This window comes from Danio rerio, chromosome 25, assembly GCF_052040795.2.
Source record: "Danio rerio strain M-AB ecotype USA chromosome 25, GRCz13ab, whole genome shotgun sequence".
In the NCBI taxonomy this organism is placed as follows: Eukaryota; Metazoa; Chordata; class Actinopteri; order Cypriniformes; family Danionidae; genus Danio; species Danio rerio.
In genome coordinates, this window is record NC_141045.1 from 990001 (window position 1) to 1007500 (window position 17500).

Below are 17500 nucleotides of genomic sequence, written 5' to 3' on the forward strand. Positions count from 1 at the left end.
TTATTATTATTGTGATAATAGTAATAGTATCATTATCGTGATAATAGTAATAATATCATTACCGTGATAATAGTAATAATATCATTATTGTGATAATAGTAATAATATCATTATTGTGATAATAGTAATAATATCATTAACGTGATAATAGTAATAATATCATTACCGTGATAATAGTAATAATATCATTATTGTGATAATAGTAATAATATCATTAACGTGATAATAGTAATAATATAATTATCGCGATAAGAGTAATGATATCATTATCGTGATAATAATAATAATAATATTATCGTGATAATAGCAATGATATCATTATCGTGATAATAGTAATAATATCAGTATTTTGATGATAGTAATGATATCATTATCGTGATAATAGTAATGATATCATTATCGTGATAATAGCTATATACATATCGCAGACGTATGATAAATTACATTTATTATATTGATCAGTTGTTAATCTAAATTTAACTAATCAGATGGGGCCTTACTATCTTTAGACCCCTTTACATACAACACACTTGATACTACAGTACAAAATGTATACTAAACACTGCATACTACATTGCTGCATACAACAACACACTGCATAGTGTACTACACAATAGATACTACACACTTCACTCACTGAAAGTTTACATGGATGATACAAGTGCTGGATTCTACATTGCTGCATGCTACACACTGTATAATATACGCTGTACTATTTACTGCACACTACATACTGTGTACTGCACACTTTCTATGAATACTAACTGCAAAATAAGTTAGTATTCATAAATAGTGTGTAGTATACAGTTTACACGTACATTACACACTATAGTAATATACAATATAAATCTACATATTGCGCAGTGCATACTAACCTATGTTCTACATACTGCACACTACATACTTCATTCTACACATTTATGAATATTAGCTCTTTCTGCAGTATGCACAGTAAGCTGTACTCAGATATGTGTGTTATGAATCATAGATGGCACAGTATATTATATTTTGCATACTGTGTACTTAATGTTATACAGCATTCTACACACTGCACACTTTAAACTCCATAAAAATGCTTCTGCACAGCCCTCTGAATTAATGCTTGGAATATGAGCTCATAAATAATTATCGTAAAGCGCTTCTCTAAAGGAAACATTTTCCTTATGTCAGGGAATAAAATGAGGGGGGTGTTGTAAATCATTTGTCCCTGGCTACGAGATCTTGTCAGCACTTTACGGTGGTTTTATCACTCAACTTCCCAGTTTCCGTGGAGACGGGTGGTTAGTTAACAGGTTAAAAAGGTTAAGTATATGGGTTAGTTGGGAACACGGCCCAAATAAGGTGTGTATTTGATGCTGATTGGTCCTCACAGGAGCGCTGATGTTGGAGAATCTGAATATCCATATACATACTGCATTCTACAAACTGCATACTAAACACTGCATTCTGCATCAATACATACAAAATACTGCATATTATACCTACACACTGCATACTAAACACTGCATTCTGCATCAATACATACAAAATACTGCATATTATACCTACACACTGCATACTAAACACTGCATTCTGCATCAATACATACAAAATACTGCATATTATACCTACACACTGCATACTAAACACTGCATTCTGCATCAATACATACAAAATACTGCATATTATACCTACACACTGCATACTAAACACTGCATTCTGCATTAATACATACAAAATACTGCATATCATACCTACATACTGTATACTAAACACTGCATTCTACATTAATACATACAAAATACTGCATATTATACCTACATACTGTATACTAAACACTGCATTCTACATTAATACATACAAAATACTGCATATTATACCTACATACTGTATACTAAACACTGCATTCTGCATTAATACATACAAAATACTGCATATTATACCTACACACTGCATACTAAACACTGCATTCTGCATTAATACATACGAAATACTGCATATTATACCTACACACTGCATACTAAACACTGCATTCTGCATTAATACATACAAAATACTGCATATTATACCTACATACTGCATACTAAACACTGCATTCTGCATTAATACATACAAAATACTGCATATTATACCTACATACTGCATACTAAACACTGCATTCTGCATTAATACATACGAAATACTGCATATTATACCTACATACTGCATACTAAACACTGCATTCTGCATTAATACATACAAAATACTGCATATTATACCTACATACTGTATACTAAACACTGCATTCTACATTAATACATACAAAATACTGCATATTATACCTACATACTGTATACTAAACACTGCATTCTACATTAATACATACAAAATACTGCATATTATACCTACATACTGTATACTAAACACTGCATTCTACATCAATACATACAAAATACTGCATATTATACCTACACACTGCATACTAAACACTGCATTCTACATCCATATGAAATATTGCATGCTATACCAATATACACTACATACTGCATTCTGTATGCCGCTTACTAAATGCATACTAAACACTGCATTCTACATCCATATGAAATATTGCATGCTATACCAATATACACTACATACTACATTATGTATGCTGTTTACTAAATGCATACTAAACACTGCATTCTACATCCATATGAAATATGGCATGCTATACCAATATACACTACATACTGCATTCTGTATGCTGCTTACTAAATGCATACTAAACTGAAGCATACTAACTGCATTCTACATCGATACATACAAATTACTGCATACTACACCTCAATACTGCATACTGATTTGTACATGTTGCATACTAAACTGAAGCACACTAAACACTCAAAGCATTCTACATCAATACATGTTTAGCACCACATACTACACTTACATACTACATTCTAAGTGCTTCATACTAATTACTGCATACTAAAAACTACACACCAAAAAGGTTATACAGCTCAGTTAAATGAACATGGGATTTTTTTCATGCCTGTGGATTTATTACCCCCTTAAATCTGTTTAACAGTGCATACTACATGCTGCATGCTACATATATAGAAGATTGCTACTTCACATCCTTAATGCACACTACATTTACGTAATGCACACTACATACTATGAAACTTTTTTCTACACACCATTTATGAACATTTAGTTTGCAATGAAAAGGCTTTACACTACATACTAAGATATATTGTACTCGTCGCATACTTTACATACATTTATGAATACTACATTCTACAATCCATCACATTCCTCAGTACTGTCACATATGTACACTACTATCATGTGCTCTACGTACTTTTGATTACTAACTTATGTTGCAGTCTACATGCTTTTCTACACATTGCATCAGACATCACATATGCACACTATAAACATGTGCTCTATGTACTGCACACTACATACTACAATCTACACACCGTTTTTAAATGCTAACTTAAGTTTCAGTCTACATACTACTCTATACATTACATCATTAAACTAAATCACTTATGTACAATGCTATCCTATGCTCTACATACTGCATACTACATTCTACATAGTTTATTAATATTAACTAATTTTGGAGTGTACATGCTACTCTACACATCACCCCAGACCCTATCACATTTGTTCAGGTTGCATCAGACATCACATGTACATTATTATCGTGCTCTGCATACTGCACACTACATACTACATCATTGTACAAAGTTTATAAATATGAACTTATTTTGCGTGTACATGCAGCTCTACAAATTATATTAGACATCCCATATGCACACTATTATAATGTACTCTTGATAATGCATACTACATACTTCATTCTACACACCATTTATAAATACTAACTTATTTTGCTACTCTACTCATGGCATCATTACACTTTATTACATATGCACACTACTAACATGTGCTCTACATACTGCCCACTACATACTACATACTTTATTCTACAAAGTTTTTGAATGTTACCATATTTTGCAGTGTATTTGCTACTCTACACACTGCATCAGACATCACATGCGCACTATTAACATGTGCACTACATACTGCACACTACATACTTTAATCTACATACTATTAATGAATACTAACTTATTTTGCAGTCTACATGCTACTTTACACATTGCATCAGACATCACATATGCACACTATTTACATGTGCTCTATATAGTGCATACTACAATCTACATACTATTAATGAATACTAACTTATTTTGCAGTCTACATGCTACTCTTCACATTGCATCAGACATCAGATATGCACACTATTAACATGTGCTCTACATACTGCACACTACATACTATTAATGAATACTAACTTATTTTGCAGTCTACATGCTACTCTACACATTGCATCAGACATCAGATATGCACACTATTAACATGTACTTTACATAGTGCATACTACAATCTACATACTATTAATGAATACTAACTTATTTTGCTGTCTACATGCTACTCTACACATTGCATCAGACATCAGATATGCACACTATTAACATGTACTTTACATACTGCACACTACATACTACATACTATTAATGAATACTAACTTATTTTGCTGTCTACATGCTACTCTACACATTGCATCAGACATCAGATATGCATACTATGAACACGTGCTCTACATACTGCATACTACATACATGTATATTAGTTTTACGAGATCTTGTCAGCATTTTACGGTGGTTTTATCACTCAATGTTGCTGTTTCCATGGAGACGGGCGGTTAGTTAACAGGTTAAAGAGGTTAAGCAGAAGGGTTGAGTTGGGAACGTGGGCCAAATGAGGTGTGCGGTTGATGCTGATTGGTCCTCGCAGGGGTTTCACTTCTCTAATATGACATTTCACAGGTTGATCACGGTGCAGATGTCGGAGAATCTGAGTCTGAATATCCGCGTGCGATGCTTCACGCTGCGTTTCTGATTGGCATGAATATGAATGCGTTGCTCTGTGTGAAAATCAAAGCGTTTCGGCAGACGGCCGGACATCATTATTATGTCGTTTCAGGCTGAGCGTCTCATGAAAAGCGCTCTGTGATTTCTCCATAAAGGCTGATGGTGTATCTGACTGTGCGGCGTGACGGTTTGAACACGTCTCCCGCGTCTCTCCGGGTTTGCGCTTATATTGCGGCTCATGTCTGCAGAGAAATCTCCAGTCCATCTTCATTTTCTGTGTGTCAGCTGATGTTGGCGTGATAACGGCACTCGGGGTTTGAACAGTTTCATTGCTGTGGATGTGTTTTAGATGTGGGGGAAATAAGACGCTGCTTTCAGCTTTTGGAGAAATGTGCAATTATTTTAGTTTTCGCTCTGTAAATGAATCTCTCGTCTTTAATGGCATCGCTCCGTTGTGAATTCTGCTGCTTTTTCTGAAATCCTCTGACAGCAATTATGCTTTAGTTGTAATTGCGCTGAATTACGACACTTGTTTTCCTTTCTCAAAGCAGAAAATTGCTTCTTAATGAGTGTTTCACGTTTTGTGGTTAATGCAGCTAAAATCTCTGAAATGGGCTAAACTGACTCGCTTTAAGCGAAGCTCAGATATTAAGTCTTGTTGTATTCTCTCTCTTTAATATGCCAAAAGTGTGTTTTTGTGGTTTTAACTCGTATGTGCATTAAAAAAAATGACAAAAACCACACATAATTAGACCATTTTTACAATTTCATTCATTTTCCTTCTGCTTAGTTTATTTATCAGGGGATGTCCAACTATTACAGCATGTGTTTTACACAGCAGATGCCCTTCCAGCTGCAACCCAATACTGGGAAACACACACACACTGTGGGGGAAACCGGTGCACCCGGAGGAAACCCACGCCAACACAGGGAGAACATGCAAACTCCACACAGAAACACCAACTGACCCAGCCGGGACTTGAACCATCTTGCTGTGAGGTGATGGTGCTAACCACTGCGCCACAAGAGAATATTAGAAACTTTTCTTCTTCCACAGACGACTGTTCGATGCGACGCTCACTGATAATGTTAGTTCTCACATTATTTTATTAGATTTTAGTTTATTTTTATTTGACTTTACTTCATTTTTTTAATTTTACATTATTTATTTTGATTTCACTTCATTTCTATTTGATTTTTTTCTTCATTTTTTATTAATTTTACATTATTTTATTTTACTTTATTTTATTTTATCATTTCATAAAAATGACTTCATTTTTATGTTTTATTTAATTTTTCTATACATTTATAGACTATTTTTGTATTATGAAGTTTTACTTAATTTTTATTTGATTTTATTTATTTTGTTCTTGTTTTATTTTGCTTTTCATTTTATTTAGTTTTACTTCATTAATATTTGATCTTGATTTATTATTTTTGTTTTGTTACTTCCTTTTACTTTATTTTTATTAGATTTTTCTATTTTATTTTATTATTATTTTTGATTTAGATTTTCGTTTTATTTTCAGTTCGTTAATGCTTTATTTTATTTGTATTTTACTTTGATTTTATTAGATTTTTATTTATTTTATTTAGATTTTTATTTGATTTTTAATGTATTTTATTATTTTATTTTATTTTACTTGAATTTTATTTAGATTTTTTTACATTTTATTTTAATAAACTTTATCCTATTTTTATTTTATTTTACTTCATTTTCATTTGATTTTAATTTATTTTGTTATTTTTATTTTATTCAGCTTTTTTTTTCTTTATTATTTTATTTTTCCTCCTTTTTAATTGATTAATTAGTTTTATTTTACATTTTTTTTATTTTGTTTTACTTCATTTATATTTCATTAAAATATTTTCTATTTTATTGACCCAGCCGGGACTCGAACTAGCAACCTTCTTGCTTTGAGGCCACAGTGATAACCACTGAGCCAGCATGCTGCCCACAAATATAGCTTTTTTACATTAAGAAAGTGTGTGTGTGTGTGTGTGTGCTTGCGTGCGTGCGTGTGCATGCGTGTGTGTGAATGTGAAGGTGTAGAGATCAAGGCCGGTGCGATTCCTCCTGAAGCGGTGCTTAAACATTAATGAGTGCTAATCTTCACGTCTGTGTTTCTGTAACGTCACTAATGTGCTCACTTCGTCAGCTCGTCAGTTTCAGACGTCCAGCAGAAGCATTCAGAGAAAAGGATCTACTCAAAGGGAATTATTTATTCAGCAAAGCTTTCCTCATGTTGCATCACGACCCGGACCGGCTCACAACTCTGCTGGAGTCGATGAAATAAAGGAGTAAATGAAAATATCCTGGCTGAGATCTAACACACACACACACACACACACACACACAGTTCTGATGTGATAGTTCAGATCTCCAGATCATTGCTGAATCATCAGGAATACCTGTGTGTGTGTGTGTGTGTGTGTGTGTGTGTGTGTGTGTGTGTGTGTGTGTGTGTGTGTGTGTGTGTGTGTGTGTGTGTGTCTGGCTGAATTTTACAAGCACAGATTCTGACAGAGGACCGTGAAGCAGACGCTTTACAAAAGTTGCATTGCTGATCATGACTTGGAGGATGGATAGATCTGTCCTTCACTACACACACAGATCTCAGACACTTTAATCTGATTCATGAACTTGTTTGAAGAACCAAATTAGCCAGAGATCAGTTATCAAGATGAACAGATCCAGGATCTGCCAAATCATCTTAGATCATTTAAGCGAGGTACGAAGAACAGAGCCCTGGTGTCTGTTTTCCTGAAAAAACAAGAGAAACTGACAGAGCTGGGACATTAAGATGCATTTATTAAAGAAGAGAGTGTTTCTTCTGTCTTTATTTACATATTTTATTAATGTTTTGATTTAAAAGACAATAATTTTATAATATAATAATAATAATATGAATTATTATTATTATTTATTATTATTATTATTTATTATTATTATTGGTGTTATTTGTTATTATTATTGTTATTATTATTGTTTATTATTATTGTTTGTTATTATTGTTTTTGTTATTTATTATTGTTGTTTGTTATTATTGTTTTTGTTATTTATTATTGTTGTTTGTTATTATTGTTTTTGTTATTTATTATTGTTGTTTGTTATTATTGCTTATTATTATTATTTTTTTTATTGTTGTTATTTATTACTCTTGTTGTTTATTATTATTATTGTTTTTTGTTGTTGGTGGTTATTATTGTTGTTTTTATTATTATTATTATTTTTGTTTATTATTATTGTTGTTGTTATTTATTATTGTTGTTGTTTATTATTATTATTGCTTATTATTATTGTTGTTTATTATTATTGTTGTTGTTTATTATTATTATTATTTATTATTGTTGTTATTTATGATTATCATTATCATTATTTATTATTATTGATATTTATTATTAATATTATTATTATTTATTATTACTATTTTTAATCTAACAATTATTATTGTTTGTATTAAAATGTATTATAATATTGCTAATAATAATAATATTTTTATGATTGTTTGGAAATGGTTGAAAAACTAAAAATACTAATTTTTGATTATATATTTTATAATAAGAATAATAACAATTAATAATATTATTTTATTAGAAACTAGGTGAAAAACAAATAACAGTTATTATTGTTGTTGTTGTTTATAATAAATTTTATAATATAATTAATAATAGCAAATTTAAAATAATTATAAGGAACTGAGTCAAAAACTAATAAAAATAGTAAATAAATTGATAATTAGTATAATTAGTTTATTGTAATAATAATAATAGTTAATGTTATTTTTTATTATAACTATTAGTTATTCTCTTAGTTCCTAATGTAAATAATGATGTTTAATAAGATTATCATGCATATAATAGTAAATAATCTGTGTAATCTGAAGTGAATTAAAATATCTGTGTTCGTAAACTGCTGACTGTGTTTTCTCTGTGCTGGTGTGTGTTGTTGAAGTCAATTGTGTTTTCTCTCCCTCTCTCTGTTTGCGTGTGTGTGTGTGTGTGTCAGGTCGTGTGCTGCGTCTGAAGATGTTTCGTGAGGATCACGGCTCCTGGATGACCATGTTCTTCAGCACCATCCTCTCACTCTTCATCTTCTCCCACATCTACAACCTGCTGCTGCTCATGAGCGTGCGCATGCGGTGAGGAAACACCACACACACACACACACACACACACACACACACACTCTCTCTCTCCATGTCGGTGAGAAAACACTACATTTAACATACTCTCACTCTATAGCGTTGAGAAAAGACACTAGTGTTCAGCTTAAAGAGACATGTAAAGGCTTCACTAGGGTAATTAGGGTAAAGTTAGGGTAATTAGGCAAGTCATTGTATAACAGTGGTTTGTGCTGGAGACAATCCAACACTAATATTGCTGAAGGGGCCAATAATATTGAGCTTAACATGGCTTTAAAACCATTAAGAACTGCTTTTATTCTAGCCGAAATAAAACAAATCAGACTTTCTCCAGAAGAACAAATATTAGAGGAAATACTGTGAACATTTCCTCAATCTGTTCAACATCATCTGGGGAATATTGGAAGAAATTGACAGCAGAGATTTGATCATTTTGACTTTCAACTGTGTATTTGTGTATTTGAAGCTGGTTTAAGCACTGATCTGGGTTCAGTGTCTTGGGTTTGCTTCACATTATGACTGAGAGCGGATTGAGGCTGACTGATCTGAGGTCAGCAGGAGTGTGTGCAGTGAACCCAGAACAGCACATGATGGATGTTCCAGCAGCTTCACAGCGCAGGAGCCGGCGACCGCTGCGTACTGACAAACAGCAGCACTGACTGGAGAAAACAGCAGTCTGACTGATCTGAGAACAGCCTGAAGAGTTACGAGCACACAGATCAGCATCATTCACAGATCTGTAAAACTCACTGCAACTATCAGCAATACCTCAACACTGAATCCAGCTGAGCTGCTTAAATCAGCCGACACACTACACATGTGCTCTGATCCCTACATAGTCAGCTGACTTACAAGGGATACATGCAGATTTGATTGTAAACCTACACTCATTCATTCATTCATTCATTCATTCTCCTTCAGCTGAGTCCCTTCATTCATCAGGGGTCGCCACAGCGGAATGAACCACCAACTATTCCAGCATATACTTTACAAAGCGGATGCCCTTCCAGCTGCAACCCAGTACTGGGAAACACCCATACACTCATTTTCACACACTCTCATACACTAGTGCCAGTGTAGTTGATCAGTTCCCCTATAGCGCATGTGTTTGGACTGTGGGGGAAACCGGAGCACCCGGAGGAAACCCACACCAACACGGGGAGAACATGCAAACTCCACACAGAAACACCAACTGAGCCAGCCGAGACTCAAACCAGCGACCTTCGTGCTGTGAGGAGACAGTGCTGCCTAATTTACAGTTATGTTTACAGGTATTTCTCATGTTTCTAAAGCTGATCAGGGGTCAGTTGTTCAGGGTGTAGTGCAGAGTGTGTCAGACAGGGGGTGCTGTTGTACAGTCTCTCACACACACACACACACACACACACACTGCAGCTCTGGCAGCACGACTCTGTTTCAGCCTCTGTCAGGAGAAATTACTGTTTACACCTGTGAGGAGAGACGACCTGAGAGAGTCCTGCAGCGCGCTCACACACACACACACACATTCATATACATACACACATGTATATAAATACACACATGTTCACTGATACAATCTCTCACACAAACACTCGCACTCTATCACACACACACTCAAACACAGACAGAACTCTCTTTATCACACACACACACTCTGAACACACACACACACACACACACACACACACACCGAACACACACATACACATTCACTGATACACACACACACTCTCTCTTTCTCTCACACACACACACTAATCACACTCTCTCTCACACACACACTCAACACACACTCTCACACACTAAACACATTCTATCTCACACACACACTCAACACACACACACACACACACACTAAACACACACTCTCACACACACACACACACACACACACACACGCTAAACACATTCTCTCTCTCTCACACACACACACACACTAAACACTCACACACACATTCTCTCTCATACAGACACACTAAACACACTCAATCTTTTTCTCTCGCACACATCTTTCACACACACTCAAACACACTCTCACACACACCAACACACACAGAACTCTTTCTCACACACACACACACACACACACACTCACAAACTCATGTTCACACACAAACACACACAGAACTCTCTGAAACAAACACACATACACTAAACACACACACACACACACTCTGTCATTGTTCTCTGGGAGTGATCAACTCTGTCAGTGATGTCAGATGAAGTCAAGGAAGTGTGTGTGTGTGTGTGTTTGTGTGTGTGTTTGGAAACATCAACAGAAAAGCAAAGCGATGTCCAGCAGGAGAGATGAAGCCTGTTTGGGGAACACACTCCTCTTCATCAGCTGCACTGCATCATCATTTTCAGCCGCTGTCATGTTTTCCTCTCATTATATTCTCATAACACACTCATGAAAATAATCCTGTCAGTCACTGTCAGACCAGCACACACACTTACATTTAGCACAGCAAACACTGCAGCACGCGCGTCATGATCACCCCACAGTGGATCGCTCCAAATGTCATTGACAGTTTTTAATTGTCATTCATCTCATTATGCATGGGTGGAGCAATTTGAAAAGGGCGGGGTTATTCGGTGTCGCAATACGTAGTGTGGGTGGAGCAGTGATAAGGGCAGGGTCTGAAGTGGGCGGGGTCAGTGTTTGTCCTCGTTAGCTCCTCAATGCCAGGCGTGGGCTCCAGGCGTACATCATGTGCTAATTAAGCAGAGTTATTTAATTAAGAGTGCAGCGCGCATGCAGATCGCATTACTCACGGCCAATTAGGAGGCAGAGGCACATCTGCACACGCTCAGAGAGAGAAACACACACTGCAGACAGTCCCATACTACACTGCAGACACAGCCAACAATACAGCTCTATATATCTAATGCTTTATAACAGTAGATTATAATGATGATGATGATGATATATATTATTATGATTATAATGACTTATTATTTACAATATTTTAAAAATAATTAAGATATCACTGTTTTCTCTGGACTTTCTCTGATATCTCACACACACACACATTCTCCAGCAGAAACAGCTCATGTCCTGCTGTCTGACGTTAGAACACAGACTCCACCCACTATACATCATGCTCCACCCACTACACTACAGGCTCCTCCCCCTGTCCTACATCCTCATGATTGATTGTGCGCTTCAGATTCTTCATCAGCTGACCCAGTTTAGCCACAAATACATTCATTTACATATTCATACCTTCTGCCACTGAAGCAGCGTGTGTGTGTGTGTGTGTGTGTGTGTGTGTGTGTGTGTGTGTGTGTGTGTGTGTGTGTGTGTGTGTGTGTGTGTGTGTGTGTGTGTGTGTGTGCTGTTACAACATTTCCTGTATATCTCTGCCATTTTTGTGTGTCTGTGTTCATGTATTTGTGTATTTATCCATGTTTTGTGTGTGACTGTGTGTATTTGTGTTTGTTTGTGTGTGTGTGTGTGTGTGTGTGTGTGTGTGTGGGGAGGGGGGTTTGAGGTTGTTTGTGAGTGTGTATGCATTTGTTTGTGTGTCTTTGTGTGCGCATTTATGTTTATGTTTGTGTGTGTGTGTTTTGTGTGTTAGTGTGTCGCTCTGTGTGTTTGAGTGTGCATGTGTGTGTGTATCTGTGATTGTGTGTTAAGAAGTGTTTGTTTTGTGTGTGTGTTTGTATGCATGATTGCGTGTGTGTGTGTGTGTGTGTGTGTGCACAATGTATGTTTTGTGTGTGTTTGGATGTTTCTCTGTGTGTGTGTGTGTGTGTGTTGTGCTGTGTGTTCGAGTGTATCTGTAAATGTGTATGTTTCTGTGTATGTGTGTCTGTGTTTATGTGTTAAGGTGTGCGTGCGTGTGTGTGTTTGTTTGTTTGTTTGTGTGTTTCTCTGTATGTGTGTTTCTGTCTGTGTGTCTCTCTGACTGTGGGTTTGTTTGAGGTTGTTTGTGTGTCTGTGTGCACGTGTGTGTGTGTGTGTGTGTGTGTGTGTGTGTGTGTGTTTGTGCTCGTGTGCTTTGTGTGTTAGCATGTCTCTGTGTGTGTTTGAGTGTGTCTATATGCATGTATATTTATTGCGTGCGTTTGTGTGTGTGTGTGTGTATGCATTTGTTTGTGTGTCTCTGTGTGCGCACTTATGTTTGTTTGTTTGTGTGTTTTGTGTGTGTGTGTTAGCGTGTCTCTCTGTTTGTGTGTGTGTGTGTGTGTGTCTGTGATTGTGTTTAGAAGTGTTTTGTTTTGTGTGTGTGTTTGTATGCATGATTGTGTGTGTGTGTGTGTGTGTGTGTGTGTGTGCACAATGTATGTTTTGTGTGTGTTTGGATGTTTCTCTGTGTGTGTGTGTGTGTGTTGTGCTGTGTGTTCGAGTGTATCTGTAAATGTGTATGTTTCTGTGTATGTGTGTCTGTGTTTATGTGTTAAGGTGTGTGCGTGTGTGTGTGTTTGTTTGTTTGTGTGTTTCTGTCTGTGTGTCTCTGACTGTGCTTGTGTGTGTTTGTTTGAGGTTGTTTGTGTGTCTGTGTGCACGTGTGTGTGTGTGTGTGTGTGTGTGCATGTGTGTGTTTGTGCTTGTGTGCTTTGTGTGTTAGCATGTCTCTGTATGTGTTTGAGTGCGTCTGTGTATGCATATATATTTTTTGCGTGTGTGTGTGTGTGATTGTGTGTTAAAATGTGTTTGTGTTTTGTGTGTGTGTATGCATTTATTTGTGTGTCTCTGTGTGCACATTTATGTGTTTGTTTGTTTGTGTGGTTCTCTCGGTGTGTGTTTCTGTGTGTGTTTGTCCGACTGTGTGTGTGTGTGTGTGTGTGTGTGTGTGTGTGTGTGTGTGTGTGTGTGTGTGTGTGTGTGTGTGTGTGTGTGTGTGTGTGTGTGTGTGTTAGCACTCTTGCAGTCATCTGTGAGTGTAAACACAGATGCGTGCATCTCATCTTTCCAGATACACACACACACACACACACACACACACACACACAGTTTGATCAATATCTGCACAATATATACAGTAGATCTCAGTGTGTGAAGGTCATGACCTTTGACCTCCAGTAGAGGCTTGACCTCAGCTTCACCTGATCAATAAGCCAGCGCTCTGATGATCGATGCTGTAAGTCATCAGCTGACTCTTCATGTGTGTTATCAGACATGTAGCTGTATGAGTCTGTCAGAATGACACACAACACACGACACACTCTCCAACTCTGAGAAACGCAAGGCCTGATTTAAAGCAATACTTCACTCTAGTGCAAAAATGCAGTGTGTGTGTGTGTGTGTGTGTGTGTGTGTGTGTGTGTGTGTGTGTGTGTGTGTGTGTGTGTGTGTGTGTGGCTAATTCCTCCAGATAATCAGCTGGCTTTATTCTCTGCTTCTGCTCTCCTTAAAGCAGTAATATAATAACGCGGTGGCGGCTCTGACATTTCCTCATGTATTGATTTGCATTTGTACTGTCAGATGTACTTTAGTTCAGTAATCAGCACAAACACATCACAGAGGCTTCAGGAGCTGTCTGACGGCCGTGATCTCACCTGTGTACAGCGGCTTGTTCACCTGCTATTGTCTAATGTGAATATTTGATCCTTTTTCCCTCTTTAATTGCTGGATTTACATAAACAAGTCGACTTAATTGCTTAAGGATCGGTTTATTCTGCTAGAAAATGTCATGTTTAGGAGATCATGTACATCCAGATGACATCAGATTTATTTGTCTTCCCAATGTGTTTGTTTTTAATATACACAGTCAGCGGACACTTTATTAGGTACACCTTACTAGTATTGGGTTGGACTCCTTTTGCCTTCAGAACTGCTTTAATCCTTCATGCCGTAGATTCAACAAGCTACTGGAAATATTCCTCAGAGATTTTGCTCCATATTGTCATGATAGCATCACACAGTTGCTGCAGATTTGTCGGCTGCACATCCATGATGCCAATCTCCCGTTCCACCACATCCCAAAGCTGCTCTATTGGATTGAGCTCTGGTGACTGTGGAGGCCATTTGAGTACAGTGAACTCATCGTCATGTTCAGCAGTCTGAGATGATTGAGCTTTATGACATGCTGCGTTATCCTGCTGGAAGTAGCCATCAGAAGATGGAGACACTGTGCTCATAAAGGGATTTAATTAAGTTCTTGATATCAGGAATTTACATTTTTACCAGTAACAATATAATTCTTGATATCAACAATATTGTTTCTGAAATCAGGAATGCAGATTGTTGATAACAAGAATCACATTTTTGATATCAAAACTGCATATTCTGAGAATAAAAATGAGTCAAAACGGCTGAACATTATTTTTTTATATCAACAATTACATCTTTTGATTGTTGATATCAGGAATTACATTTGCACTAGCACACACCTGAATCCTTGATATCAGAAAGGATGTCATTACTAGTAGGAAAACATTCAAAGTAAATCGGCACACTGCCACTTTAGCTCTCAAAAAAATTTTATTTGTCAAAATTACAAAAGCACTACGTTTCGACCGACATGGTCTTCATCAGGTCTTCAACACCTGATGAAGACCATGTCGGTCGAAACGTAGTGCTTTTGTAATTTTGACAAATAACATTTTTTTGAGAGCTAAAGTGGCAGTGTGCCGATTTACTTTGAATCTTTTGCTACTTATGTTTGTTTTTTGATCGTGCACCTGCCTTCAAGATTTTTCTAGATGTGCGCACATTTCTGTTTTTTGCAAGATTACTGGTAGGAAAACATTCATGATATCAAAAGTGAAATTTCAACTAGTAATAAACATATTTCTGGATACCTGTACCTTGAATTTTCACTAGTAGTAATTGTTATTTCAGATCTCACCAATTGCTTTTTGGATATGTGCATATATGAATTCATCAATATGCATAGTAATGACCAATTTACATTTTTGATATCAACAAAAAAAAAGTAAAGTAAAAAGTAAAAACTATAGGTCACACTTTACAATAAGGTTCATTAGGTAATGTTAATTAATGCATTTAATAACATGAACAAATCATGAATAATACATTTACTACAGTATTTGTTCATGTTAGGTAACGTTAGTTAATGTAAATACAGTAGTTCATTGTTAGTTCATGTTAACTCATGGTGCATTAACTAATGTTAACAAGCATGGACTTTGATGTTAATAATACATTAATAAATGTTTAATTATGATTAATAAATGCTGTACATGTGTTGTTCATGATTGGTAAATGCATTAACTAATGAGCCTTATTGTAAATTATTGATATCAACAATTGCATTTCCACTAGTTGAAAGTCACCATAGGCTGCTATTCAAGTTGAGTTGTTGATATCAAGAATTACATTTCCACTAGTAAACACTATAGTTTTGGATATCAACAATCGTCTTGACCATGTCTACATGCATTGAGCTGCTGCCATCTGATTGGCTGATTAGAAATTTGTGTTAACAAGCAGAAGGACAGGTGTACCTAATAAAGTGGCCGGTAAGTCAGAATTATTACGCCCGATTCTCACGCTTGACCATGGGTGTGTCTGAAGTCGGGGCTGATGCGATCATCATAGCAGCGTCAGCCAATGAAGTTAGTCTGCAATAAGCTGCTGTCTCAGCTGATGTATTTGCATAACGTGATCTGATTGGCTGATGCGTCTGTTGCCACTTAAAAAGTCCAGAAATTCCCGACTTCTGCAGCACTGACCGATCCACAGTGCAGTTCAGCAACGCCTGACGTCACCTGTTGAGAGTGAACGTGAAGCGCTGACGCCCGTGTGAATCTGCCGTTAGCCCCCCTGTTCATTTTATAGATTCAGACGTACAGAAGAGTCTGAAACACCTTTCACTGAACTGAAATGTTTTCCAGGAAGGTGTGGAGTCAGCATTTCTGCAGTGTGTGTGTGTGTGTGTGTGTGTGTGATGTTGATTGTTCTGTTGTGATCGCAGTAATGAGGATTAAAGCTGATTAAACACTTGTTGTGGTGTAAAGCTGAATGCTGTTATTATCCGTAACGCTGTTCAGAAGTGCGTGTGTGTGCATGTGTGTGTGTGTGTGGCATCAGTTCTTTCCTTCTGACATTTGTGTCGTGTAAATTGGCCTGTTGTGTGTTTACTGCGGTGTTTAATCCACAGCTGACGTGCATAAGCAGATTAGGGAGTGTGTACCTGTAAACACTTGTGACGGCAGAAAAGCTGCGTGAAGAGATTACACACACACACACACACACTGTCACTCTGCTTTCATTTGCGCAGCATCATGTTCTGGAGGAGATTCACTTTCTTGAGTGTGTGTGTGTGTGTGGGTCTCTTTGTGTATGTGCCTCTTTGTGTGTGTGTGTGTGTGTGTGTGCACGCATGTGTGGGTGTCTGTGCAAGTATGTGTCTGTGTGCGCATATGTGTGTGTCTGTGAGTGTGTGTGTCTGTCTGTGTGAGTGTCTGTGCAAGTGTGCGTCTGCCTGTGTGAGAGTGTGCATGTGTGTGTGCGTGTGCATGTGTGAGTGTCTGTGCAGGTGTGTGTCTGTGTATGCAACTGTTTGTGTCTGTGCA

At 36.7% G+C, this 17500-nt stretch overlaps 1 protein-coding gene and 1 long non-coding RNA gene across 12 annotated transcripts in view; one reads left to right on the forward strand and one right to left on the reverse strand.

Moving 5' to 3' along the window:
* The window catches only part of tmem117 (transmembrane protein 117), a 100171-nt gene that overhangs the window by 10878 nt on the left and 71793 nt on the right, over positions 1–17500 (forward strand). For all 11 annotated transcript variants that reach the window (XM_087310616.2, XM_087310617.2, NM_001441871.2 and 8 more), the window contains 1 exon segment: positions 8896–9028. In XM_087310616.2, the coding sequence (XP_087166742.1) occupies positions 8896–9028 (133 nt within the window).
* LOC147837613 (uncharacterized) lies at positions 11249–16611 on the reverse strand. The gene is made up of 3 exons (XR_015525902.1): positions 15698–16611; positions 13960–15384; positions 11249–11822 (listed from the first exon to the last, which is right to left on the reverse strand). It is a non-coding gene; the product is annotated as an uncharacterized LOC147837613 (long non-coding RNA).